This window comes from Mytilus edulis, chromosome 7 (genome assembly GCF_963676685.1).
Source record: "Mytilus edulis chromosome 7, xbMytEdul2.2, whole genome shotgun sequence".
NCBI classification, from domain to species: Eukaryota; Metazoa; Mollusca; class Bivalvia; order Mytilida; family Mytilidae; genus Mytilus; species Mytilus edulis.
Window position 1 is genome coordinate 11,184,494 of NC_092350.1, and position 26,977 is coordinate 11,211,470.

The 26,977-nt window shown below is 30.8% G+C and overlaps 1 protein-coding gene across 2 annotated transcripts; it reads left to right on the top strand.

Moving 5' to 3' along the window:
• Window positions 1-3,316: 3,316 nt before the first annotated feature.
• Window positions 3,317-19,935, top strand: LOC139529928 (collectin-12-like). Of its 2 annotated transcripts, XM_071325910.1 has the most exons (5): window positions 3,317-3,430; window positions 11,581-12,619; window positions 14,618-14,890; window positions 16,718-16,900; window positions 17,504-19,935. In XM_071325910.1, exons 3-5 carry the CDS (start codon window positions 14,671-14,673, stop codon window positions 17,734-17,736), a joined length of 636 nt encoding a protein of 211 aa, XP_071182011.1. In that variant the 5' UTR covers window positions 3,317-3,430; window positions 11,581-12,619; window positions 14,618-14,670; the 3' UTR covers window positions 17,737-19,935. The 2 variants fall into 2 exon arrangements, with proteins under 2 accessions (XP_071182011.1, XP_071182012.1); XM_071325911.1 differs by lacking the exon at window positions 3,317-3,430 and having other exon boundaries at window positions 10,895-12,619.
• The last annotated feature ends 7,042 nt before the right edge of the window (window positions 19,936-26,977 follow it).

The following is a 26,977-nucleotide window of genomic DNA, read 5'->3' on the forward strand; positions in this document are numbered from 1 at the left end:
TTTTTACTGTTGAGTTTTTAATTAGGTGTTTACTCAGATTTAAAAAGCATGTCCTGTAGATTGATTTTAGCGGCGTTTTGCATTTGCGCCGATCTGCATTTCATTTGCGCCGATTTTTTCTTTCATTTGCGCCGATTTTTTCTTTCATTTGCGCCGATTTCTGTTTTCATTTGCGCCGATTTTTTTACAGGTAAATTACAGGTTAATTACAGGTGAATAGATATAAGAAGATGTGGTATGAGTGCAAATGAGACAACTCTCCATCCAAGTCAGGTTTTTTGTTATATTTATCATTATAGACCTCTTCCGTCATCCAGTTGTACACTATATTTACATACTTTAAAATCAAGAAGTAAAACCCTTAGATAAAAACACTCTGGTGTATACTAAAATGACTTTTTAAAATCTATTTACAGCATTCAAATCCATAAAAACGGAAGACATTAAAATCATAAATCTGTTCTTGCTGAGTATTTATAGGCAACATATCTAATATGTTCCTTTCATGTGATTTCGTCTCTTCTATATTTGTTGTAATTGTCAATAACGTAATCCATCTTTTCTTTGTCTTGCTAACGTACTTATGTGTGTGGCCGTCGATGGTTAAAAAAATTGACTCCTCGGCTCGTTGCAGTGTGCAATATGTCCATCAATTACAGCAAAGTTCAGAACAATATGAATCAAAATTAACTAAAACCTATGTTTATAAACAGATTTTACCAATACACCTACACGGTATAGTACATGTACAAGTATTAACTTACCTGTTAATCCAATTAGGAGCAAATAAAAAATCGGCGCAAATGAAAAAATTAAATCGGCGCAAATGAAAGAATGAAAATTTAAAAAATCGGCGCAAATGTCATACGCCCGATTTTAGGTATCTAGTTTTTTTGTCAATGATTTCTACGATTTTTTACTGTTTCCGATTACTTTGCGATTTTTGTATGTCAAAAAAACGGCGTCATATGTTTTCGTATGAAATAAAAATTGGATCAGTACACGGACAGGAAATGACTACAAAATATACATCTTTTCCTTCTAAATTTGACACTAGCCTATTGGGAAAAACTGGATTCAGAATAATTTAGTTTGCCGCATCTGCTTGGTCATTGTGATTATGTTTTCAAAATATTGTGTGAATTGATCTTGTATATATTATGTAAATATTATGTGAGTATTAATAGTATGTATGATTTGCGAAAAAAAAAAGATTTGCTAAATTTGAAAAAATAATTCAAATTCTTTAAAAAGAGTAAGTAAATTTAACTAATGGAAAATTATTATATAATATGTGAGTTTACGTAAAGAAAAGTAATTTTGTTTTAATTAATGAATTATTATAGGTCTGTAAGATAGGACACAAATGCTTTTTAAACAACTTTTGAGATTAGTTAGAGCAATAATAATCAACAAAGTAAATTAAATGAGTAAATTATAAGGTGAAGTTCAAATTCCTTTTACTTAATGGGCAAACGTTGATTTGCAAAATCCTTTTGTATAAGTGAATACTGAGCAGAGGTTAGAAAAACGCCATATAAAAAAATAAGGAATGATTGAAAATATAAGTAAATAAAAAATTATAAAATGAATAAATGTATTGAGAAGAAAGAAAAACAAGGAAGACAAATAATGTTACAGTAATGGTCGTTGATAAATAATGAATTCGAAAGTACAAAGATTCGTACATGAAAATATGAAATAGAACATTGAAGAATTTAAAATGTAATATTATTTGGAAGTTAACGTTCAGGCGGTTAATATTCATTAAACTGTGAAGGATAAAAAGAAATGCCTCTGTTTAGATGAAAACCATAAAATAATGCCTCAAATCTTAACTTACAAAAGATATAAATACATAAATTAAACATCCGTATAAAAAAGTTAAATAAATGTGAAAGTTTGGCATTGTGTTTTGCAGCGATTATTTTAATTTTAAGTTGAAATTAATATGTAAATTTCCCTTTAAGAGAAATAAAGGTTGTTAGAGTCGTAAGAATTTTTGGGTATTCATGACACCATAAAAATTAGTGCTATGTATGGATTCGCCAGTGTGTATAAATGCGTTTTGAGACAAAATTCTGTACATTTTCACGAAGCATGCTGCTTTGGTTTATTACCACGTGTTCAGATATATTGTCAACTTTTGCTACTCAAATTTTATACATGAAAATATATTATATCTAGCTATTCATAATCATATGTATCTTTTTACATCATTTAAAAATTTGCTGTTTTTAGCATTAATATATTTGTTAATTTCGTATGTGTTTTTAAAAAATTCATTTCTAAAAACTGCATAAGCGTCTATGCCTTTTTGTTTATAATTTGATATATGAGTACTTTTATGAACTGAATATATTAAGACAGTTAGGAAGAGATTTATATCATTATACATAGGATCATGTATTTTATAGCCCAGTACTAGTCCAAATAATTATGACGTCTGGCAAGGCTATTTTATTTTTTTTCTGGGACGCCTTCGTCCCAGAAAAAAAAATAAAATAGCCTTGCCCTCGTCCCAGAAAAAAAAAATAAAATAGCCTTGCCAGACGTCATCATTATTTGGACTAGCCCAGTACTAAAGTTTTCATGAATAATTTTGGACAACACTAGCTTTAATCGCTGCGCTAAGGCATAGGCCATAAGCTTAATATCTACATTTAATAAAGTGATTGGCCTATAGTTATCTAATGATAATGGATCATTTTTTTTTATATAATAAGGAAATAACACCTATTTTTTGGAGTGTTGTCATTTCTTCTTTTTCATAGCATGTATTAAATACTTTTACTGCGGATTCTTTTATGTATGACCAAAAGGTACGATAAAATTCTACACTTAAACCATCTAGTCCAGGGGATTTATTTAGTTTCATATTAAATATAGCATTTGTACATTCTTCTACTGTTAGGTTGCCCCCCAATAGTTCACTCTCAGTATTGGATAGTGAGTGATCTATCTTTGTTTCACTTATATAATTTTTTATTTCATGAGGATCTGGTTCAGTACTTTAATATAAATTTTGGTAATAGTTTTTCCCAAGAATAAGAATATCGGATGCATCTGTAACTATGTTACCTTGATCATTTTTGAGGGCAGAAATAGTTTTCTTAGTTTGTCTTGATTTTTCAAGACCCAAAAAATATTTTGTGTTTTTTCCCCTTCTTCTGCCCATCTGACTCGGGATCTGATTTGTGCACCTCTAGTTTCTTTTATATATAAATTTTGTAAATTGTTTTCTACATTATTTATTTCTATTTTAAAATGTTCAGAATTACTTGATTTTTCGTATAAGAATTTTAACTTATTTTCTAAATGTTTAATTTCATTTTTACTTTCAGCAGCCTTTTGTTTGCAGTATGTAATGGTTGCCTCCCTTACTTCAGTTTTGAGAATGTCCCAAGTAACTCGAGGATCGTTATTTTTGGTGAGTATTATTTCTTTATGGGTGTCAATTAATTTAATTATTATTTCTTTGTATTTTGTACCATTCAGTATGCTGTTATTTATCTTAAAGAATCCTTGCCTTTATTTTGAGCTTTAAGTCTTATTTGTAAAGAAATCGCTTGATGATCTGTATGAGATATAAGTGCAGGTCTTATGTCTGCAGATATTATGTGAGGTCTTTTATCTGGGCTTATTAGAAAGAAAAAAATCAATTCTGCTTGCAACACTTTTATTGTTTTTTCTTCTCCATGTAAACTGGCTGGTGTTTTGATTTAGTTCTCTCCAAATATCAATAAGTTTATTTTTTTTATTAGTTGCTTTAAACTGTTGACAGGTTTATTTTGATTATTAGAGCTAATACTTTTTCTATCATATGAAGTTAAACTTTCATTCATGTCACCGCCCATTGTTAATATTCCTAAGCGGTTATTATTAATGATATTGTTTACTTTTTTGAAAAATGTGTTTCTCATTCGACGAATGTTAGGAGCATACACATTCAGTAGTGTAAAGATATTACCATCAAGTTCTATATTAATGAGTATTATTCTTCCATCATTATCTCTAATTTCATTTATAGTTTTATGTTTTATGTTCTCTTTGATAAGAATTGATACACCTCTCGATTGTGAATTTCCGAAACTATGGTACAGTTTGCCTTTTATCTCATTGTTTATAACATTTTCGTTTTTTTTTTAATAAAATGTGATTCTTGTATAAATAAAATATTAAACTTTTGATTTTTGCACCATAGGTTTAATCTTTCTCTGTTTTCTTTTTGCCCTAAGCCTTGACAGTTTAGGGAACATATATTTAGTTTTTCACTCATAATAGACATAATTCATTTCTATATTACACATGTTCTCAGAATTTACAATAGAGACAAAAGGCTGAGCTTAAATTGTAACACAACACATGGTTATTTGGAATAGCGGTTTATTAAAGCCCGTCTGGACCAGTGTCCATAACGGACGGTCTCCTCTATACAGTCAAATACATAAGTATATATACAGAATATAAACAGTGTCAAGGTTTCTATTAATTGGGAGAGATCCGTTTGCGCCAAAAATGCGTCCTTTTGCGCCACAACTTTTTTACTCCAATGCTACGTTTGCGCCACCTCTTTTAAAATTACATGGTATCATTTGCGCCAAAAATAAAACATACGATTGCGCCAATTAGAAGAAAAATGACTTCACCCCTCCTTTATTCAGACATGGAACCGGTAGTTTACACGTCAAATGTTTCCTTTTCTGAAACATACTTTCTTCTTACTACTGCTGCATGGGTTCTTCTTAATTTAATGTATGTAGACTAGTAGCTTGTAACTTCACTTTATTGTCCAAAAAGACAAACATTGAAGGATAAAATGCATAAAACAGTTCATGATAATTCCTGTGGAATGCTTCTGCTCCATTACTGGTACGTCTTGTGGAAGATCGAGTTTCAGCCCATACGGATGGTTGGAACAAAGCACTGGGTCATCAACATATGTAGCTAAAACATAATCAGCAAAATCTTCTATTTTCTTCTCTTTTTGCATATCTTGTGTTAAATATTCAGCAAAGCAATAAGATTTCTTTTCTCTTTGTACATGGACTGTCTGATGAATTTAAAGTAATTTCTTTCAAGATGCTCATGTTCATGGTGAAATATCTCCGAACATATGATACTTTTAAGACAAAAAATAAGAACATATAATATTTATGATAGATATGTGTACAGGTAAATTGGCGCAAATGAGTTACGAATATTGGCGCAATTGATACATTTGGAAAACAAAATTTGGCGCAAATGATACCCCTGAAAAACAGTAATTGGCGCAAAAGGATTGTTGCCTATTAATTTGACCATTATAGTCTTAAATCAAAAGATACAGGGATGAATATCTATTAAGTTGACTCTAATTGACATGTTTTGACCAACCTGGAAATTGATGTTTGAAGAATACATGTATGTCCAGTGTCAATAACTAATTGTAATGGCTATATGTAACCACCTGGTCTGCATGTAAACATGTTATATGCAACCCTGAGGTCAATTGAACAACCTTTTACAAGGTCATGTTTTTCTTAATAGACATGATAGATATTCCCCTGTATTTATTTTATTCAATTTAATAAACATTTTGAGAATATATAATCATAAATATAAATATAACTATATATAATATATATTTATATATATATTTTAAGCCCATCATATTGTCACAAAATAATAGATAAGTTGATGTCATATTGTTAATACACAAACTTATAATTTTTACATACACATATAAATTATACACATATAAATTATACAAATTGGGGTATATTTCTAAATAACATAGTGTCATGCGTTTAAAACCAACATTAATAACAATCAATAGTATGTTGTATGAGATAGTCATACATGTATACTTTATATTCCAATAAGGAAGAAAATTCAATCTTATCATTGTTACATTTATTTTTATTTTCAGGTTGAGTCTATTGCATAGAAGAGATTTTTGCAACAATTGTAATTTGTTTTTAAATATCATGTGAAAAACAAGGAAGAAGAGCTCAAGAAGATGAAATGATTGTGCAATGCATATGTGTGACGTACATTTGTTGGAATTTAACAGACATAATAGTCTTGGATTTGTGATAGTGATTGGATTATGTCTGCGTGAAAATGTGATTCTAGAATTTTTCTGATCTAATCTGAATGTCTTTTCATAAAGAACTGCTTATGTATCATAACATTTTTTTGGCATAAGAAAATTGTTACAGATTTCGTTAACAAAACATTTGATAGCTTTGATCCAGTTTTTGATATGACATATAATTGGTGGATGATGTATGGAAATTTGTTTGTCATAAAGTGAATCGTGGATTTTTAAAAAGATAATGCTATTCAGTATCAAAAATAAATTATATTTATATCTATAATTTTGTATTACTCTTTCATGGGAATATGTATAATCTACTATTATACCATAACTGTTTTTTTGTTTATTTTTTATAATATAGATAAAAACAACAAAAGTGACAAAAATAACATACATAAATTTACATACGCACATAATTAATTAAAAGATGTTTGGGTGTTATTTACACAACATAAGGGGGGATATAAAAAACAGTTTATGTTTCTTTAATTTAAACTACATGTACATTGCCTGAATTTGTATCGTCATCAATTGAGTTAATGCCCTTTTGGTTTTTGAATAGGGACAGATCGTTCATGTACTTCATCAGTTGGTGTTGTTGCTGGACGCTTTTCATTACGAAAATCTGGTGTACCTGCGCTAAATTGAAACATCGTTGTCTGTATGTTTGACTGTTTACCTTTAGCGTCTCCTGTTTTTTTCCTTTGTTTTGTTGACTTCTTTTTTTTTCTTTCTGGGGTTTTCGACTTCCTCCAAAATATCATTGACTTTGATATCAAAGGAAAAAGTAGATTTGGTTTTTTTCTTTGAGGCCTTTCCAAGCACACTTGATACCTCTTGTGTATTGGCATTTGTTGATGTTGATCGGGGAGTTGCTACATTTATACTTTCTTCTGGTTGATCATCAATTGACTCTGTATTTGATTCATCACTTTCAGTGTCACTTTCGGAAGAGCAGCTGCTTTTTTATCATTATCGTGAGGCATGCTTTTAGCATCAAAACTAGGACAGTCTGCCTGCTTATGACCAGGAAGCTTGCATTGCTGACAGACCCAATCGTTCTTACAGTTGCGAAATCTGTGACCATTTTGTAAGTATTTGTTACATACTAGAGTGTCATTTGAAGATGGTATTTGGTCTTTGTGAAAGACCATAGCTCTGTATTTTCCTATTTTGATTATTCTTGGTAGGGGTTTTTCTAAAGGATCACAAAAAAGAATGCGATCTCCAGTTTGACAGTTTGTCAGTAACCCGTCTACACGAAGTCGTTCTCTATTTAGTTTATGAACACTACATTTGCCTTCACTTTCGATAGCTCTCAAGATCTGACCGTTGTCAGCAGAGCAAGGTACATCCTTTACTCTGACACGTAGGTAGAGGTGTGTTGAGTATTCGCTTGATTTTGGGTTGGCACTATAAACATTAATGAGCTTGTGTCTATATCAGAGTCTGGATAGATACGCCACATACCCCTAACTCGCTGTAGACCTTTTAGATGGCTTTTTGGTATACACGAGTCAATGGAATTGAAAGCTCAAGGTGTGTAAGATATTGATCTGGACTTGGTTTCACGTCGCCAAAGAGGTTAGTTTCCAGAATAAATACTGGTTTTACAGAACTGAGTGTTTCGTGAGAATTGACATGAGGTCCACCAGTCAGATAGTCTTTTGGTATAATACCTGCTTTGACTGCATCGGTGTAAGCTTTGGATTGGTTTGTGTTATGACTGATGTCATTGTCATTTTGTTGACTTGCGGTAGCCATGTTGAATTTGTTGTAAAAGATTTTACAACGTTTTTTGTTTGTCTAGATTACAAATTAAATTTGAATATTCACACAGTATACGTACATCACTACACTTTCATAAGTTTGGTTTGTCGAAAAAAGTCTTTAGAAATCTTGTAATTACGATTATATCGAAGTTTTTGTAAGAGCTTAACATTTTCCGTGGATTAGCTTGAGGCCGCTTACGTTTTTTACGCTTTGGAAAAATCTAAAAGTATGACATCTATTTGGTTACCATATCCCAATGATTTTGCAAGATCTTGTATGCTGATAATAAGTTGGGTCTCACAAGACCTTTTACTTCTAAACCCATGTTGACTATCATTTAATATGTTATTAATTGTAAGATGTTTCCTTATGTTGCTTGTTAAAATGTGTTCTAGAATTTTCTTTTTTAAATATTGGTACAACATTAGCCTGCTTCTAATTATTTGGGATTTTACCAGTATCAATAGATTTTTGGAAAAAGAATGTCAAAAATGGAGACAATTTTTCTGCAAAATTATGTAAAAAGTATGCTGGCAGATTATCAGGCCCAGTGGCTTTGTGTGGATTAAAGTTTTGAAGTAACTTTAATAAGCCATTATTACTAATAAATATGTCTGGCATAGTGGGGTGGGGACTTGTACCTTTATTTGGCATAGAGGATGTATCTTCGGTAGTAAAAGCCTTTTTAAATTGGGCAGCAGTCCTTTTGCGCCAATTACTGTTTTTTCAGGGGTATCATTTGCGCCAAATTTTGTTTTCCAAATGTATCAATTGCGCCAATATTCAGAACTCATATGCGCCAATATACCTGTACACATATCTATCACAAATATTAATGATTGGTATATATTTATTCTTATGTTTGGCTTAAAAAGAATCATATGTTCAGAAAATAAAAATTATTACTTTGCTGAATATTTAAAATAAAGATATGCCAATGCATTTCATCCTTCAATGTTTGTTTTATAAATTGAAGTTACAAGCTTACACTACATTACATTAAATTGGGAAGTAATCATGTAGCAGCAGTAAGAAGAAGATATGTTTCAGTAAAGGAAACATTTTCCGTGTAAACTGCCGGTTCCAAGTCCGAAAAAAAGGAGTAGGGAAGACATTTTCTGCTAAGTGGCACAATCATATGTTTTATTTTTGGCGCAAATGATACCATGTAATTTTAAAACATGTGGCGCAAACGTAGCATTGGAGGAAAAAAGTTGTGGCGCAAAAGGACGCACTTTCGGCGCAAACGGATCTCGCCCTTAAATTGTTCATTTAGGATATTAGCTTGTGTATTCGGTTCACTATATAATAAACCATTCTTTCCTCTTAATGGTGACACTCCAGATGTTTCTGTTTTTTTTTGCTTTTTATAAATTGCCAGAAAGATTTAGGTTTTTCTTCTAACTGGGGGATAATTATTTCTTGCATGTACGTGCTCTGGGCTCTTCTTATTTCTCTTTGAGCGGTAGCTTTTAACTTTTTGTATTTATCTTTATGTTCTTGTTTACCAGTTTTTTTTAGCTTTGTTGTAAGCTTTACGTTGTTTTTTTTTACATAAATTGTCTATATCCCTATTTGCCCAAGGGTTGGTGTACTTAGATTTAGTTATTTTTCGTGGTACATTATCATCTGTCAATATTTAAATTTTCATTAGCCTGAGATATAAGTTCAGATATAAAATGATATGTTATGTCTTTTATCTTTTTAATATCAACCTTTTTCCATAAATAAATTTTATGTTGTGATTGTTTAGATCTTTGGGGCTTGCAGATTGCATCCACTAATACAATATCATGGTCAGATATATCTGGTATAGATTTTATTTTTGTTATCAATGCAGGTTGGTTTGTGCAGAAAAGGTCAAGGATATTATCTTTCCTAGTTGGAAAATCAACCATTTGTTCAATGCCTAAGTTGTTCAGCTTATCTATAAACGCTTCATTCAGCTCCTTAGTGTACATTGAGCTGATATATTTTGCTCCGGCCATTTTATGTCAGGAAGGTTAAAGTCACAACCAAGCCAGAAGGTGGAATTTTTAAATTTTAGCTTAAGTTCATTAATTTCAATGATCATTTGTTTAAAATAGTCTATATCATTTTTATTTGGTGGTCTGTATGCAGAAATAATAACTAAGGATTTGGTATCAGTTATATTAATTTGGGCAGCAGTAAGTTCTACATTTTTTGCTTTTATATACTTCTTGTACAGCAAAGTGCTGATGAATTTCCAAACTTTTCGTACATAGATGGACTTATATTTACACATCCAATATGACACCATTTATCGCAATTATCAAAAACAATAGTATCACTGTCTCAGAACGTCATTATACCTGTTAAGGGGGTTCGCGGGTCTAAATCATTTATATAGGATTTTTCTATATTTTTCTATAATTGAACTTTATCTTATAGTTAATAGAAAAATAAAATAAAAAAGTGGGGTCACCGTTCATTTGCGCTCACAATCTGCCTTCGAAAGAAGCATAGATTTTTGTAAAGGCGTTTTTTTCTGTTGAGGTAATAGGAGAAATAAAGGTAATATCGAAATAAAAAAAAAGAAATTTATTACAGAAATCGATAAAATTTTACAATAATTTAGTTTAAGTACAGCTTATATGGAAATTATATTAAAAAAGATAGGTCACCGATGAGTTGAAAAAGATATTTCAATTTTAGAGCAAAAAAATGGCATTTTTCCACCAAAGGGAGATAATTTGGAACTTTTTCAATGATGTATACATTTTGAAAGTCATCTGGGGCCAACACGAATTGATTGTTTTTAATGATTTTGTACCATATGATAAAGTAACAACTACAAAAGGAAATAAATAAAATTTGTAATGAAAAACAAATGTTTGATTTTTTTCTGAAATTGTTGTACCCTCGAGCCTCCTTAAACAAATTAACACCATTGAAAGAAAATTAAATAGAATCTATCTTTAAAATAAAAGCTTTAAAAAAATCTTGACCTATGAATAGCGCTTTGAAATATAAGTATTTAAATCATTTTACTTAAAACAATAAAATGAATGAAAAATTGATAATGCTTAATAAACTAATAAATAAAATTGCGGGAGCAATTGTTTTCGAACAACAGGGATATATAATGATGGAAAATTGTATGTTGGAAAAGGAAAATAAAATAAAGTAAACTTAGATAAATAAACTAACAAATAAATAAAATTGGATTAAATCGCATTGTTAAAGCTCCAAGACAAAGTAGGTGACGTAAGATTAAGTTAGAAATAGTTTCGTCCTTTTATAAATAATATAGTTTATCTCATTTCTAGAGTTCTTTTGATCATAGCTATTAATCTGACGTTGAGAAATAAATTAAATAAACTGTCATCTTTTAAAAGAATAAAAATGTTTGTAATTCGCCATAGGAAAATAACCCTTAAGTGTTTCCAATGTCCACTTAATAATTCTACAAGTAAGTAAAGATTTTGATCATCCTTTACTTGCTTTTACGTAACTGAATAAAATATATGTCAATCATGTAAATCTATAACATAAAAAGAGAATAGTTGACCAATAAAAAGTAACTTTATAAAATTCAAAATTGACGGTTAAATTTCATGATAAGTGAATAAAATAATTCCAATCAGCATGTGATGTTGGGGTTAAAAGGGAAAGACCGCAACCTCCCAACATCACATATCACACTTCAATGTAGATTGCTGTTTGGAATAAATAATTAAAATACATTGTATTTTATTCACCAGCGCCAGGTCTCGAAAGAACAAGTGTCCGAGATGAGGGACACGCCAGACGAAGGCATAACATAGACCTGAACATGAGCGAGATAGTATTCCCGAGATTCTTAAGAAGATGTTAGAATCCCCAATGCGAACATTTGATTTAAAATCCGTAATGGAGTGAAAGCGAAATTAGTCCCCAGTGAAAGATGACAGTTCCCCGATATTTAAAAATGATATTACCGTTTTGGAGGGAAAGGGGAGACAACCTGACAGAGCAGCGATTCTTCCCCATTTTCCTGCATTACATGAGTACAATAACAGATTGACCAGTATAGCGATGCACAATTTTTACCCAGTGGAATACCGACTCTGCAAAAAACTATTTCTCTATCAAGTGACACTTATCATGATGCTCCTAGTACGGGGAGCGCCGAATGGGACTCTTGTGGTTTTGTACTCGAAATTCAATTTTGTACGGACAAAAATGAGTTTTGTTCAACAAAAATGAGTTCAGTTTAACAAAATTTGTAGCATACTACAAATTTAAACTTTGTCATACAAAATTATCTTTGAGTTGACAAAAGTTAGTTTTGTCGTGACGAAATTCATTTTTGTAACACAGACTTTACTTTTGTTACCTAATTTGAAAATAGGGCGACAAAAGTCAATTTTGTATGCAAATTAGTTTAGTTTGAATTCTGTGAACTAATTTGCATAAAAAACTGAGATTTTGTCACAAAGTTCAATTTTGTGTTTATTTTTGTTTAGAAGTTCAGAAGTGAAAATTGAACACAAAAGTGAATTTTGTGTCACTAGAGTCAATTTTGTATTTGCATACCTATTTGTCATGAAAAAAAAAAATGAATCACCGTGAAAATTGAAGTTCTCATAAAACAAGTCTGTATCTCATAGTTTTGTAAGACAAAAATTATTTTGTTATGACAGAATTGAATTTTGTACAAAACCACAAGAGTCCCATTCGGCGCCCCGTACCTAGCTAGTACATGTCTATAGTTTGATGATATCACAATCCAGGAAAACAGGAAGAGAATAAAGCTAAAAGGTAATTTTAAGACGGATATTTCATAAAGTCCAACAAACTCGTGATGGCTCCTGTAAAACGTTCGAAGAATGAACACTTTGAATTTCTTTTTTTTTGTATTGCCGTATGATTCTTACAACTTCCTTCGTTACCTCATTTTTGCGAGCCAAGGGTTTCATGACGAACTGGTCCATGAGAGGAGTCAAATCGTGATCGTATGTACTAATCTGTGTCTTTACTGCTTAAATGTACACATTGTTACGATCCTGATGAACTTTATAGATATTTGTTCAGTCATTCAGACATGTATATTAATAATGTAATCTGTGAAATTATCGTCAAGAACAAAAAAAATGCACTTGCGGTCTTAGTGCGAGATGCCGTTTAACAGTTTCTATTATACAAAGGTTTGAATCACGCTTTTCTACGTATATTCACTTTTGACCTAAGTATGATTCACATGTTGTAAAGACGCACATTGGCATTTAAAAGTAAGATCAAAATTTGGTCGACCGGAAACAGAATAATTTATACGGTCAAGGTGACATGTGATGCTGCGAACAGGTTAATTTCTGAATTAGCTCGTTCAAAACTCAATTCATCTTGTCGTTCTATAGCTAGTACACATCAAGGTTCATATTAATATAACATTAACATGTTTTCGTTCTTAATATCCATTTTAATTTGCCTTTGGACGTTAAACATTCATCCTTTAATCACATTGTATTGTTTTTTTAGCATATTCAGTAAAGTTTGTCACAAAGTAAAATTGTTAGTGCTTTTACACAAAACATATGTTTATATAAGATTCGTGTGTATGTAAAATGACGGTTTAATAACTGTTTAATGGTTTATAAAAATAAGAAGATGTGGTATAATTGCCAATCATCAGACATTTTTCCACCAGCAACAAAAAGACATCTATAGACGTTACAATTTTATGCCACCGTACGACCTTTAATAATAAGCAAAACCCGTACATCATAGTCGGGTATAAAATGCTAAATGTAAAACAATTCAAGCAGCTTGATTTGTGTAAACAAACACTAAACAAAAAAATTTCAAATATGATATACCCCAGCAAACAACAACCACTGACTTACAGGATCATGGCTTGGGACAGAATCATACATAATGAAGTGGGATGAAACTAATTTGTTGGTGCCATAGACTTCCCATAAACTTGGACCTAGGTGTAACAAAACAACATAAGATAAACTTATACTAGTAGTACCAGTTGGAAAGGGCTTAACTCATCAAATCGATACAAGAAACCTAACAGACACACATGCCCGATGTGCAAGGGCATTTATACATCCCCACAGCATAAAAGACACTGTAGTGGCGGATCCCGGGGAGGGGGAGGGGGGTCAGTGCATTTAAATGGGGACATATGATTGCAGATCTGAGAGTACTCGAAGTTACTGACAGATAGCTATATATAGTGCAAAGCCAATCACAACTAATAAAACATTTGAACAGCTAAAATATCATTTAGTACACAACCAATCTCCAATCGATTCAGTTTAAAGACGTCATTAACAGTCATAAACAACCATGCCAATGTGCAGATACATTATAGAGCCATGAATGAGCATATGTATATGTAAAAGTAATGTTTAATTTAAAATTTGATATACTTTGATTTTTCTTGTTGTTCAAATATTGGAAAGGAAGTAAATATTGAAATTAGAGACCATTTTTTGCAGTAATATTTAGTTTGATTTTTTTCTTTGTTAGAATATTGAAAAAAAATAGATTTTGAGCTTGGAGACCTTTTTTTTTATTGTGCATACAGGATTACAGTGTAAATAACAATCAATGATAAATGCTGCCAATATTAAATTAACAATCAAACTACATTAACCCTTGTTTAGACAATAGAAAATTCAATACAAGAACAAATCATTACAATTAACTCCATTATGATAAAGTCGTCATATATTTCGAATCAAATAATTATATTCAAAGCAAAAGTAAAGATGAAACGAATTTCCACGAAATATTTTTGTTTTATAGTGACTATTTTCATTACTTTAATTCCTAAAAGTATAAATGGAGATTTTAAGAAAATGACCGAAAGAAAAGAACTACGGAATCAACATTTACAAGGCAATCTAGTTAAATCTATGACGACAGAGACCAGTATAGATTGCTTTCGACAATGTAATAATCTTACACCATGTTCCTCAATGTCGTACAACCAACACAATAAGATTTGTTATATGTACTCTAGGTTTAATACATATTCAGATGGTACTTTGGACAATGGAAGGATGTATTATTTGAAAGGTTAGTAGAAAACGTACCGATATGTTTGGTAATATATTAAGAACTCTGTTAACATTTTGGATATCGTGTCTAATATAGAAAAAAAAGATGTGGTATAATTGCCAATGAAACAACTCTCCACAACAGACCAAAATGACACATAAATTAACAATTATAGGTCACCATACGACCTTCAACAATGAACAAAGTCCATACCGCATAGTCAGCTATAAAAGGCCCCGAAATAAAACTGTTTCATAAAAACATTTTATTGAAATCAAATATGTTAATAAAGGTTTTGAATTTGCCGGTACTTTCAAGGACCATTCTGTTAAAGAACAAATTTGATCCTGGCTATTTTGATAATACTGAACTCCTTCTTACTTGTTATGTTTACAAACTACTCACCAAAGAAGCTCGAATAAAACAAAAACTAATAATGTCATACAAAGTAAGTAGTTGAAGAACATTGAATGTCATCTTTCGTTTAAAATAAGATTAAAGTATTCAATATCTATCGTTCAATCTCCTTTCAAGTGATAGTTTATTATGATAATATCAAAAATAATGATGTATGACTTTTAAGCATCGATGATGCACAGCAGCTCATTTATAGATATAATACATTATGGAGAGGGCTTATCTATGCTTTGTCTGTTACCTAATCAACTTAATGTATATGAATAAAATACTGTTTAAACTAAAAATAAAATTAAAAAATGCTGAACTCCGAGGAAAAATAAAAAAGGAAAATCCTTAATCAAATGGCAATCTCAAAAGCTCAATCACATCAAACGAACGAACAACTGTCATATTCTGATTTGGCAAAGACCTATCTTATGTAGAAAATGGTCGATTTGAACCTGGTTTTATAGCTAGCCAAACCTCTCACCTGTATGACAGTCGCATTAAATTCCATCATATTGACAACGATGCGTGAACAAAACAAACAGACACAATAGGTAAAAATGTCAAAAATAGGGGAACATCTGTCAACCTTATGTTCACATCTTTTAAAATCACTATAAAAAAATACAAATGTAACAAAGAAGCATAAAAAGGCAAACATCAAATTAACTACAATCCCCTTCCCTTTCATGAATGTGACCTACCGGATTTATTATCACATAAGCAACACGACGGGTGCCACATGTGGAGCAGGATCTGCTTACCCTTTCGGAGCTATTGAGATCACCCCTAGTTTTTTGTGGGGTTCCTGTTGCTTATTCTTTAGTTTTCTATGTTGTGTTATATGTACTATTGTTTGTCTGTTTGTCTTTTTTCATTTTTAGCCATGGGATGGTCAGTTTATTTTTGATTTATGAGATTGACTGTCCCTATGGTATCTTTCGTTCCTCTTTTAAACTACCTCGTTGGTTTTTTTTTTATAAATTTTTCGATTTTATTTACATACGTAATATACATTGAATGATACTTCGACAAAACGGAGATTTAGTAAACAAACTTCAAATTGAAAATGTGACTACATTATAAGTCATCTACATATTTTACCCCCCAAAAAAGAAGCGATACGTGATGTTAACAGGCATTTAAATAATCAATACGTTGATGAATTTAGCAAATATTGTGACACACTAATATTCTTTCTCAAGAAGGCAAACCTGATCTAAAACGGATTTTGCATGGTTCTTTTTTGGTAAAGAGCTCGTCACCTGCCCTGACGGAATTGTTTTCTCCAAAACGATTTGTAAAATTTGAACACCGGTATACTTCTGTTGCTTTTATTTGATACTTCCAAATTTTGTAGCTTTGGAAGTTGCTATTGCAGTCAACTCAAGAAAATTAATTCGGACGCATTCATTTGATAGCGTTTTTATTTATTTACAGATGTAAACAACTGTCTGACAGAAGAAGGATATTCATACAAATCGAGTGTCATGCTGTGTATTAAGTTGTATGATGTTAAGGTAACATACCATAAGGCTGTTTCAACATGTCATTCAGAAAATGCATCACTGGTCAGAATAGACAGTCAGGAAAAACAAAATGTTTTGTATTCTTTTTTAGTAGGTACGTATTGTGTTTCTGGAATATATAATATGCAGTGTTGGGTAATCAGTTCAGAAAGTTTTCATAGTTTCATATGATTTATCAAAGGTATGACGTTTATCAAAATGGATAATACTTATTTTTGTTAGCATGCGAATGTTCCCTACATAACCTACATTAGGTATGCTTTAGAAAAAATTTCGGAGAGAGAAAAAATAAAACAAAAAAATATATTTTGATAGAATGTCAAACCAAAATATGAACTACGTTATCTCGTTGACGAACCGCGCGCCTTGGGAAACTGATTATTTAGATGGGTATTTACATCAAAGTCGATGCAACAATTATAAGGCGATTCGTCTATTAAATAAGGGGGAGAACGTCAAGTGAAGGAAGAACACGACATATGCTGCTTAAATATTAAAGTCTGATGTTTGTCGTTTTGTTTTATGATGTACAACTTTTATTTTGTTATTACATTTAAATATAACTCAGTAAACCAAATTTTGAAATAAGTTTATATTTTAGGATAATGATTTGGTACATATGATGCGTTTCTACATATTTAAGACTAAATTACTCTTAGTCAATATCATACCTGTAATAGGTTGTATGTATTTGTAGTTGATGAACATTTCACCGCAGGTCATATATACTTGCAAGGGAACAGAATCCCGAATACATCAGAATGGGAATTTGATGATGGAACCCCTATAACATACCTACCGTGGAATCGAGGACAACCAGATTCCAATCATCAAATGTATTTATGCTCATTTGCTCAAGACCAGGGAATGTGGCATGACTGCATCGGGACACAGTTATTCGGATTTGTTTGTGAACGTAATTTGTTCTAGTTCGACATTTAACTTTAACTGATCATAGTAAGGACCTTCTAACTTTATAAAAGCGTGATAAAAAATAAACTTGAATCAATAAATTCCATCAAATTACAAAATCAAAGACAATAACAGTACCTATCAATTCTCAATATACAGGTGTTTGCATGTACATACTTTATGTAAATATTTGAAGTAACTTTCAATCGAAGATGACAAAACTACACCTATACGATCATTTTTTTCCCATCAATTATATTAATCTTTTTAACTTTATGAAAAATACATTTTGAGATACTGTTTTGTTCTCATTCATAAACCTTCGTAAATCCTTTATAAATATAGCACACACATCTAAAAACTTCAGTTTTTGCTCGGATACATAGTACGACTTGTAAATACAAAAATCTATAATTGTCAAGAAATAATTAAAACCGTTATACCCTTGATCTGATATTTTGTATCCAAATACTATATGTTTTGCTAATATCTTGTTTTGAAAATTCATTTTTGCTAGAGGATAATGTACTTTCTCCCAAAAATCTTTCAAAAATGAACATGTAATAAAGAAATGCAAATAATCTTCTTCTTTTGTTTTACAAAAATTGCATTTATCGTTCTCAGATATTTTCCACTTTAATAGTAGCTGCTTTGTAGAAATAATATATTGAAGCAGTTTCCATCTGAAAATATTTAACTTATTTTCCTTTAAAATTTTAAATATAAAATCATTATTATCATACGATCTTTATTGAATAAAGACAACAGCCTAATTTTATATTCTGGATATTTCATAAAACTTTTGTACCACATTTATATCATATCATAATTCAAAGTGTATTCTTAATTTTGGAAAAGTGAAATATTATTTTGGAACTGTTACAATAAATCGCATTCGTGATTAATAGTGTATGTTTAGAAATAGAAATTATTATCCCCTTCGAATATAGTTGTGATTTCTAACATTGTGATTTTTTCTGTCATGTGACAGTTTTTCAAATTCGCCCTTGTGTGTTTTTTTATAATAAAGATTTCAATTAACCAGGATCGTGAAATTATTGATGTGTCAGGTTTTGTTCATGTTATCTTTAATGTTAAATATTCAATATTTTTATTTACTTCCAAATAGAGTCGGTCAATAAATTATTATAATTGTGCACTTTTTATAAAAAACAAACTCTATGACTTGCAATGACGTAGAATTACGAAGACCACATACCAAGAGGATATTATATATGGATTTGTCTGAAAAGCAAAACAAATTGAGCCAGGTCATGAAAACAGACAATACATTACTTGATTACGTAACATAATTAATATGTACAAATTGATTATTAAGTAGAAACAGACAAAACTTACTATCATCATGTCAGACTGAATCAAGATTTGTATAATGTGGTCAATAAATCTACAAACGCTACAGAAACATGCAGTATGGCACGTAATGATAAATCAGGAAACAATTAGTCTATTGCCAGTACTTGACAGGAACAGTGTTTCTCAAAGCTCTTCTATATATCAAGTGGGCATTGGAAGTTGTGCACTGCTGTCGTTTTATTAGTCAAATTAAATTTAAATGTATATTTTCTTCCTAAATAATGTCAGTACGTATGCTCTATGATGTGATATACCGTTCTTTAAAACATAGTAAATATGTAAATTGTTTTCGTTCTATCTGTTGTACTAATGTTCTAATGACAATGAAATACATGTTGTGACTGTAACACAATTTCTGACGTTAACACATGAGCGATATTTTGTAAGTACAGTGACCCATCTATGTATTTAAGATCAGACTTTATACGAGCATTTATGCATTTGTTTTTTATCGAATTAGTCCTCATACAGACAAATAAACATGTTCAATACTCATAGAGTGGTCATGTTGATATGTACAGTTTTTCTGCCATATTAAATAATTAACTAATATATGATATTCAATTTCGGTTACAAATGTTTCACACCTTACCGAACTTTGTATGTACCTTGATGTATAATAAATTGTGTAATAATATTTTGAAACTTAAAATGACATTAACTTTTTTTTTTTTTTTTTTTTTTTATTCAACAATACATTGCTTGCTGTTAACAATTTACTTCACTAGTCCAGCATTCTACTGAAGGGTATCTTTATTTTAACAAGAAATCCAGGATTTCTCTCTGTTTAACAATAAAACATTACAATTTATCTAATCTATATTATAAATATTTCATTTTCAACCGTAAATAAATAAGTATATATGAAATTTTAATTTATCAAATGACATTAACTTGATTAAAAAGTCAAAACTATGGTTCGTGTTTTATTGCAATTCAAAACGGAAATATTTCACATCCTTTTTAATTTAAAACCCTTTTCCATTTCCTCCGTTATTAAATAGCAGTTCGCTAACGATAAGACTAATATTGATAAAAGTCTGATTATTCTTCCCTTGTTCTTTATATTTGCTAGATAAATGGTAGCCATGAGCATTGCTTAAGTGCTTGGAATCGTAAACAGAAATATTGCCGAAAAGTGTATTTAGCCATAGAACAAACAGTTCAAATACAACTTCGGGTACCTGCATAAGGAAAAATGTCTAGATTGAATCAAATAACACGAATAGTTTAATAAGTGGTATAGACGGGCTGTTTCTGTTTTACTCTGGTATAAATCATCGATCAGCTATATTCGACCCTTCAAGTTTTGGACCAATACAGCCTAAATCAAATTTTAACCAAGGACAATACAGAAACAGCCAGTGCATTACACTTTAATACAGTACTTTGTTTATTTCTACAGTTATAGCAATAGAAAATGGTTGAGTTATTTGCGTGTGTTATAATTAGAACGAAAATAAGGGACATTAGGAATGCGTTAATAAGACAGAAAGGAATGATAACACAGAGACAATGATCAAAGGACATTCCAACAACAGGCAAAACCAGATATACATTATGAGGAACAGTACCGGCCGTATATCACGTATAAGCGAGTTTGATGAATATCAGTTAAATGTTTAAAGACATGAAGTTTTTCACTTTGAAAACATAATTTGTACTTCAAACTTTCAAAAGAGGGTTTACCCTTCTATAAAATCGCAAGCTGATGCCCTAGAATAACTATAGAATTGAAATTCCTGACAGCATTTTGCCATCCACAATTGATAATTCTGTTGTTTTGTAAGTAACAATCTTCATTGAATTATAAATACAAATTCCTAAAACATCTGTGAGAGCTTCGTAAAAATACTTTCTAATGCTATAATAATTTTGACTGTTTAAAAACAATGAGGAATGCTAAATTAAAAAAATAGTATAGTACCATATATATATCTATAAACTGTTAAGTTTCAGTCTCATTCCTCCTGCAATAGTTGTAGAATGCTTTACTGTTCGACTATACCCTTTACAGAAGTGTTCCTCATTTCAAAAGTCAGAAGCGGTTTTCTGGTTTTAAATTCATTAAGAACACTCAACAAAATGCTTGAAAGTCAACGATGCATAAAGTCCGTTGAAGAGGTATAGAACCAGAAAAGAAGCTATAAAATATAAGCGGACAATTTTTTGGTAACAAAAACCCTCTCGGATTCAATCAAAATGTTCTTTGAAACTGACTTATTGATATATCTTTTTCTATGCTTCTTTGTTAAATATTTGTTTGTTTTTGTTCTGATTGAGATTGCTAGACGGTGATGATTGCTGTATCCCACATTTGACTATTGTACCTATTATGTCTGTTTTGTTTCACGCATCGTCATGAATATAATAGAATACAAGTGAGAGGTTTAGCGCAATAAAACCAGGTTAAAACTACCATTTTCTACATTTGAAAATGCCTGTTCCAAGACAGGAATATGACAGTTGTCCATTCATTTGATGTGTTTTATCATTTGATTTAGCCATTTGATTAGGGACTTTCCGTTTTGAACTTTCCTCTGAGTTCAGTATTTTTGTAAATTCACTTTTTAAGATGTTTGTATTTAATATTTTTGGTACGTTTGGAGGACATGTACATGTGTATTTCAAAATAAAAATCGTCATTCCCATTGATGCCAACACTGCTCACCTTTTTGCCGGGCTGTTTCGTTATTCATACAATGCATGATGCTTTAGAAGAATAACAAGCAGCTAGTATTAATCGTCAACTGCACGTTCTGCTACGTACAGTGTATAGATGTTGTTATCTGCCTAAAAATATCTAAGTTTGGTGACTACGTTGATATATATCATATATCCCATATCGCTTTCAATAAAGGATACCAGATACAATAAAACCTACTTCATATCTTGACTACCATCTTGCAAATAACAAAATCCACCATCTTATACATAAGAAAAACGGATGTACCAAGTTGTGAATATAACGGTTGTTATTAATTCTTTCGATGTGTTTTAAGCTTTTGATTTTGCTATTGGCTTAGAGGCTTTCCTGATATAATTTTCCTCCGAGTTCGTCATTTTTGTTCATTCACATATTTTTGAGAGTCGGTTCAAAACAAAACAAAGAGATGATGTCAGATCATTTCGTTGTGTGAATGTATACATTTGTTTTGAAATACATGGGATATTGTCCACAAAGACAACTCTTAATTTAAAAAAAACAACAAATGGCGTGTACTTTAACGGTTGCCGTGAAAAGTTCGAACAAGCTCTCTTATAAGATAGTCATGCAGCCGTTGGAATTTTGAAACAGAATAAACGAATACTAATATCGCGCATAACTGTTTGCCCTGGTAATATTATAATAAGTGACCTATTAACAAAAACCTAAGTATTATCTCCTTTTGAGGAAAATATCTCTACAGTACCGTTTCCTGTAAAGACTTACTTTATAATTAACGTTTAACAAAATTACACTTAAAAATGTCGTCCAGATAGAAATTATCTAGATATAATTGCATGTAAACATTTATTGGCATTTAAACAAATACCTCCGATTATCACCGCATTCAAATCTAACATTCAATGATACACACATTACACAAAGTTTTAAACGGAAAAACAGATAACTTAAATGTACATTTTATTTGAAGATAGATCAATTCTTTACTTTCAATTGCAATCCAAACTGTTTGACGCAATCTCAAATTATTGAACACTACACTAATTTTATTGTGATATAAATGGGTTGATACCGCTGCTGTTACTCCCTGTTGGCATTATTAGGTCAGTAGTAATTGGTTAGTAACTGGTATGATTTGTAACATTCATTTGCTCAAATACCCAATTATTATCATTGAATTGAAGTTCAAACGTCCGAAGCATACCACTTAATAAAGTATTATTTACAATGTTTTATCCGAAATATTCCAATGTAACGGAACGTATATATCATCGGATGCAACAATACCTTTAAAATCTTTTTACGAAACTTGAGCCAAACCCGCCGATTTTCATTCATTTTGAAAACCGAAGTATACTGTATTCTGTCATTATTTCCACCCTAATAATTTGTGTATTGGATTACTTTGAAAGATAATCAATTAGGAAACAATTTAGTAGACACTAAATTAATAACTAGCTTTCAGTATACTCTTCACTGATATATTTCTAACATGCTTATAAAAGCCAAGAGTATTATGTAATTATTTTTAAATTTCAACACTGTTTTTCGGTAGGTTCTGTTATATTTTACAGAATATGTTATTTGATCAAAGAGTTGTCAGTTTTTTTTCTTCTAATTATTAAATTTGATTGTCCTATTATATTCTTCAAATTTTTTAAAAACCAATTTGGACAGACTCTTGGGCAGAACAAATGTTGATCATATTAATAATTTTTCTCACGGGTTTTTCGACGAGGACAACGTTCATTGTCGAGGCAAACGTAAAAGTATGCAATTGGTCGATTCATGAAAGTAAAATGATTACAAATGACACACGCCTTTATTTGCCTTTATCAGTTTTCGAACACATGGCCGTAGCCATTACTATTTTCTAAGCAACTAAGTCTTTATCTTTATCTTATTTGATAAATGAGAGATGCTAGCAAAGACAAATTTAAACCATCCATATAACTTTTCTAGTATAGATATAGAATATTCACTGATATTTGTTAAATTTCATACTGGCACAAAGACAACAATACCATTGTTTATATATTCATTTATATCAGACTGATTACTAGTACTTTCCGTATAAAAAATCAGAGTTGTCTCGCATTTAGCAGTTTATTTAGTTTTTTTGTTAACGTGGAAAGTTCTAAATTATTCTGTTTTCCAGTACAAGTCTCAAGGAAAAGTAATGTTGCACGGCTGCAAAACAGTATTGCTCAGAGTAGGTCAACCATTTTATTCATTTAAGTAAAACTAATTATCAAAAGTAGTTTGAGGATTTTTGTAAGTATAAGTCCAATGATTAGTCATAATTTGCAATACAAATAAAGACAACAGTAGTATTCCGCTATTCAATAGTTATCAATCTATTCATCGTTAAATAATTCAGGGTAACTAACCAAAAACCAAGAGGAGCACTTCAAGTATAAGAAGAAAGCAACAAAATAATACAAACACTAAGCTACTACAAAAACAAACGCCAAAAATACGAAGAAACGGACTATTTGATAACAACTTTTATTTTTCTGACTTGCTACATGACATATTATGGATAAATGGTGATTTAAGGTAGCACATTACAAAATGTTTCTTACTTCCAATCACTAACCTTTAAAAGGCTGTAACTTTCTTATGAGTGCATAAAAAATAATAAAAGAGGTATACATAGATAGATAAAAGATTAATCTTTTAAATGAATGCAATATTTTTGTTATGCAATTATTATGTAATCAATTATTGTGTAATTAATGGCAAAATCTCGGTCAGTTCACTTGAATGAATTTAGCTCTATCATCTCTTTAACTATATAGAAAAATTTAACGAAATCTTAATCAACACATCATGGGCTTCAAAAGAGTGTCTCAAATTGTCCCTATGGTATTCCATTCTCTCATAAATCTCTAATTAGTGTAAGCATCCTTACCACATACAAGAAGATAATGTTTAATTAGGTGTAAAATTTGTGCTATACATTCTATCTGAAATCTGAGACACCCTTTTGTAGATAATGGCCATAGTAACAACATATAATAAAATCAATCCTCTAGGAATACCAATGCAGAAGCTAATTTCAATCACAAGTGGAAATTTGGTGAAAATATTTTTGACACAGTTTACATTATAATTGGTTACATAATTGTTGCATAATACTAGCATCGCATTTATTTGAAAGAGTAATCTGTAGGCTATCCATAACTACCACTTTTATAAATTTTCAAGCATTTTAAAGAAAGTTACAGCATTTTAAAACTTAGGAGTTGGAGTTATAATTCTTTGTATTATGCTACCTTAAACCTGGTTTCAATGTTTGAAATAACATTAAGAGTCAACTTTACGTGACAGAAGTACAGTACAAATACACGAATGAACACTCAGGACTGATAAATACATACATAGATAATGTTATATTGCATTTCTACATGTAAAACATGATGACCGTTTGATTAAACAAAATATCAGACCTATAGATCTCATCAAGTGCAACAAAATACTAGAAATTAACTACATGACAATAGAATTGACCATGTTGACCATTTGACGGCAGCTCATGCTATCTCCGTTTGCAAAGACACGTTTCAAATTTCCGAATTGTGGTCATCGTTTGTTGTTTGTTGGCATAAATGTGTTTATATTTTTGAATTTGTATGTCATTATAGGGGTTGAAGTAGTATTACATTCATTTATATCATTTATCATTTTCGTTGACACAAAGTCGATTGCATACCATACTTAGTTTTAATTTGAATAAAAAAAGCTTCTACTTTGGCTACATACGAGAGTCCAGCAAAGTATACACATCAAACATTCGACTTCATGACTAGTCATCGTTTCACAACAAAGGAGACCAATGCTCTGTGATATGTACTTACTAGGCATTGTCAATATGGCGGGACAAACACAATAAATTGAATCAATTCATGCAAAGAGACAATTTAAAACTGTATAACGTAACATTAATAATTTGTTCAAATGGATTGTTAAGTAGAAACAGAACAGACAAAACACAATATTAACATGCCATTCGAATTGTTATATATATAAGTAAGTAAATCTATACTTTGAGAGAATTGTTCCAGTATAACACGTAACCATACAAGGAAGTAATTAGTTAGAATCCAGACATGGCCTGATTTATATTGATTTATATCTATGTTGGAATCCTTTCTTTGTCAATTATATTTGGCATTTGGTTGTCATGAAGTGACATTGTATCATACATCTTATTACCAAAACTAACATGGAAAAATATTAATTACATACAAATACTACCAGATGTGCTTTATTAAGAAAGCACAGTAAAATAAAGATCTTGATTTCCATTCATTCTAGTTTAAGATTATTTGATCTAATTCATGATTCGCACTATTTCTATGCACAATGTGGAATATAGAAATAAGTAAACAAGAAGTGAATATTATAGGATAATTGTCACATGAATGGCAATTGTTCTTGAATCTTCTAGTGAGTTAACTTCAGATATTGTCAGAAGAACACTGCTTACCGAATGATTTGTTTAGTTATTGAACTCTCTAATCCCGCCGTTGATGGCTTCTTGTTTGACTAGTTAATAATGAATGGAGATTAAAGAAATGCATTAGTTTCCATCTCAGATATTTCTAATGCAAAGTAGAAATTAATAAAAGATTAAATCAAAATGAAATAGAAATGTCTATGCATTTTCTTTTAGTTATCTTAAGCTTGTTTCAATGACCCGTGTTTTTTTCAATGTCCTTTGGAATGAAAGAAGATTTATTATTTTCTTCATACGTCTGTTGAAACTAAACGTCTTTTTTTTTTTAAGGATTTGAGGGAAATAAACATCAAATATAATTTTGCATTATTTCACCATCCCCTTTTCTCTCCCAACAACACCCATATTTTCAATTTTTGAGGGAAAATAAAATATTCAATTACACATAAGTGACCACCGAATACGATCCTATGTCAACAATTCTTTTGATTTTAAACGTACCTTTATCGGACAAATCCCACTGACATCTCCTGCATGTGTTAATTTTCAGAAAATCAGATATACTAGTGGTATCACGCCACTATTTGGTTGACAAATCAAAAGTGCATAAAATTTATACATATACGTTTTATAGCCAAGTAATGTGACATTCTTCCAGTAGCCTATATCAAATATCACAATTTTGTTTTGTCTCTGCAATTCACATCTCATCATTTTTAAACGTTTATATTGTTCAAGCAAACGCTATTTAT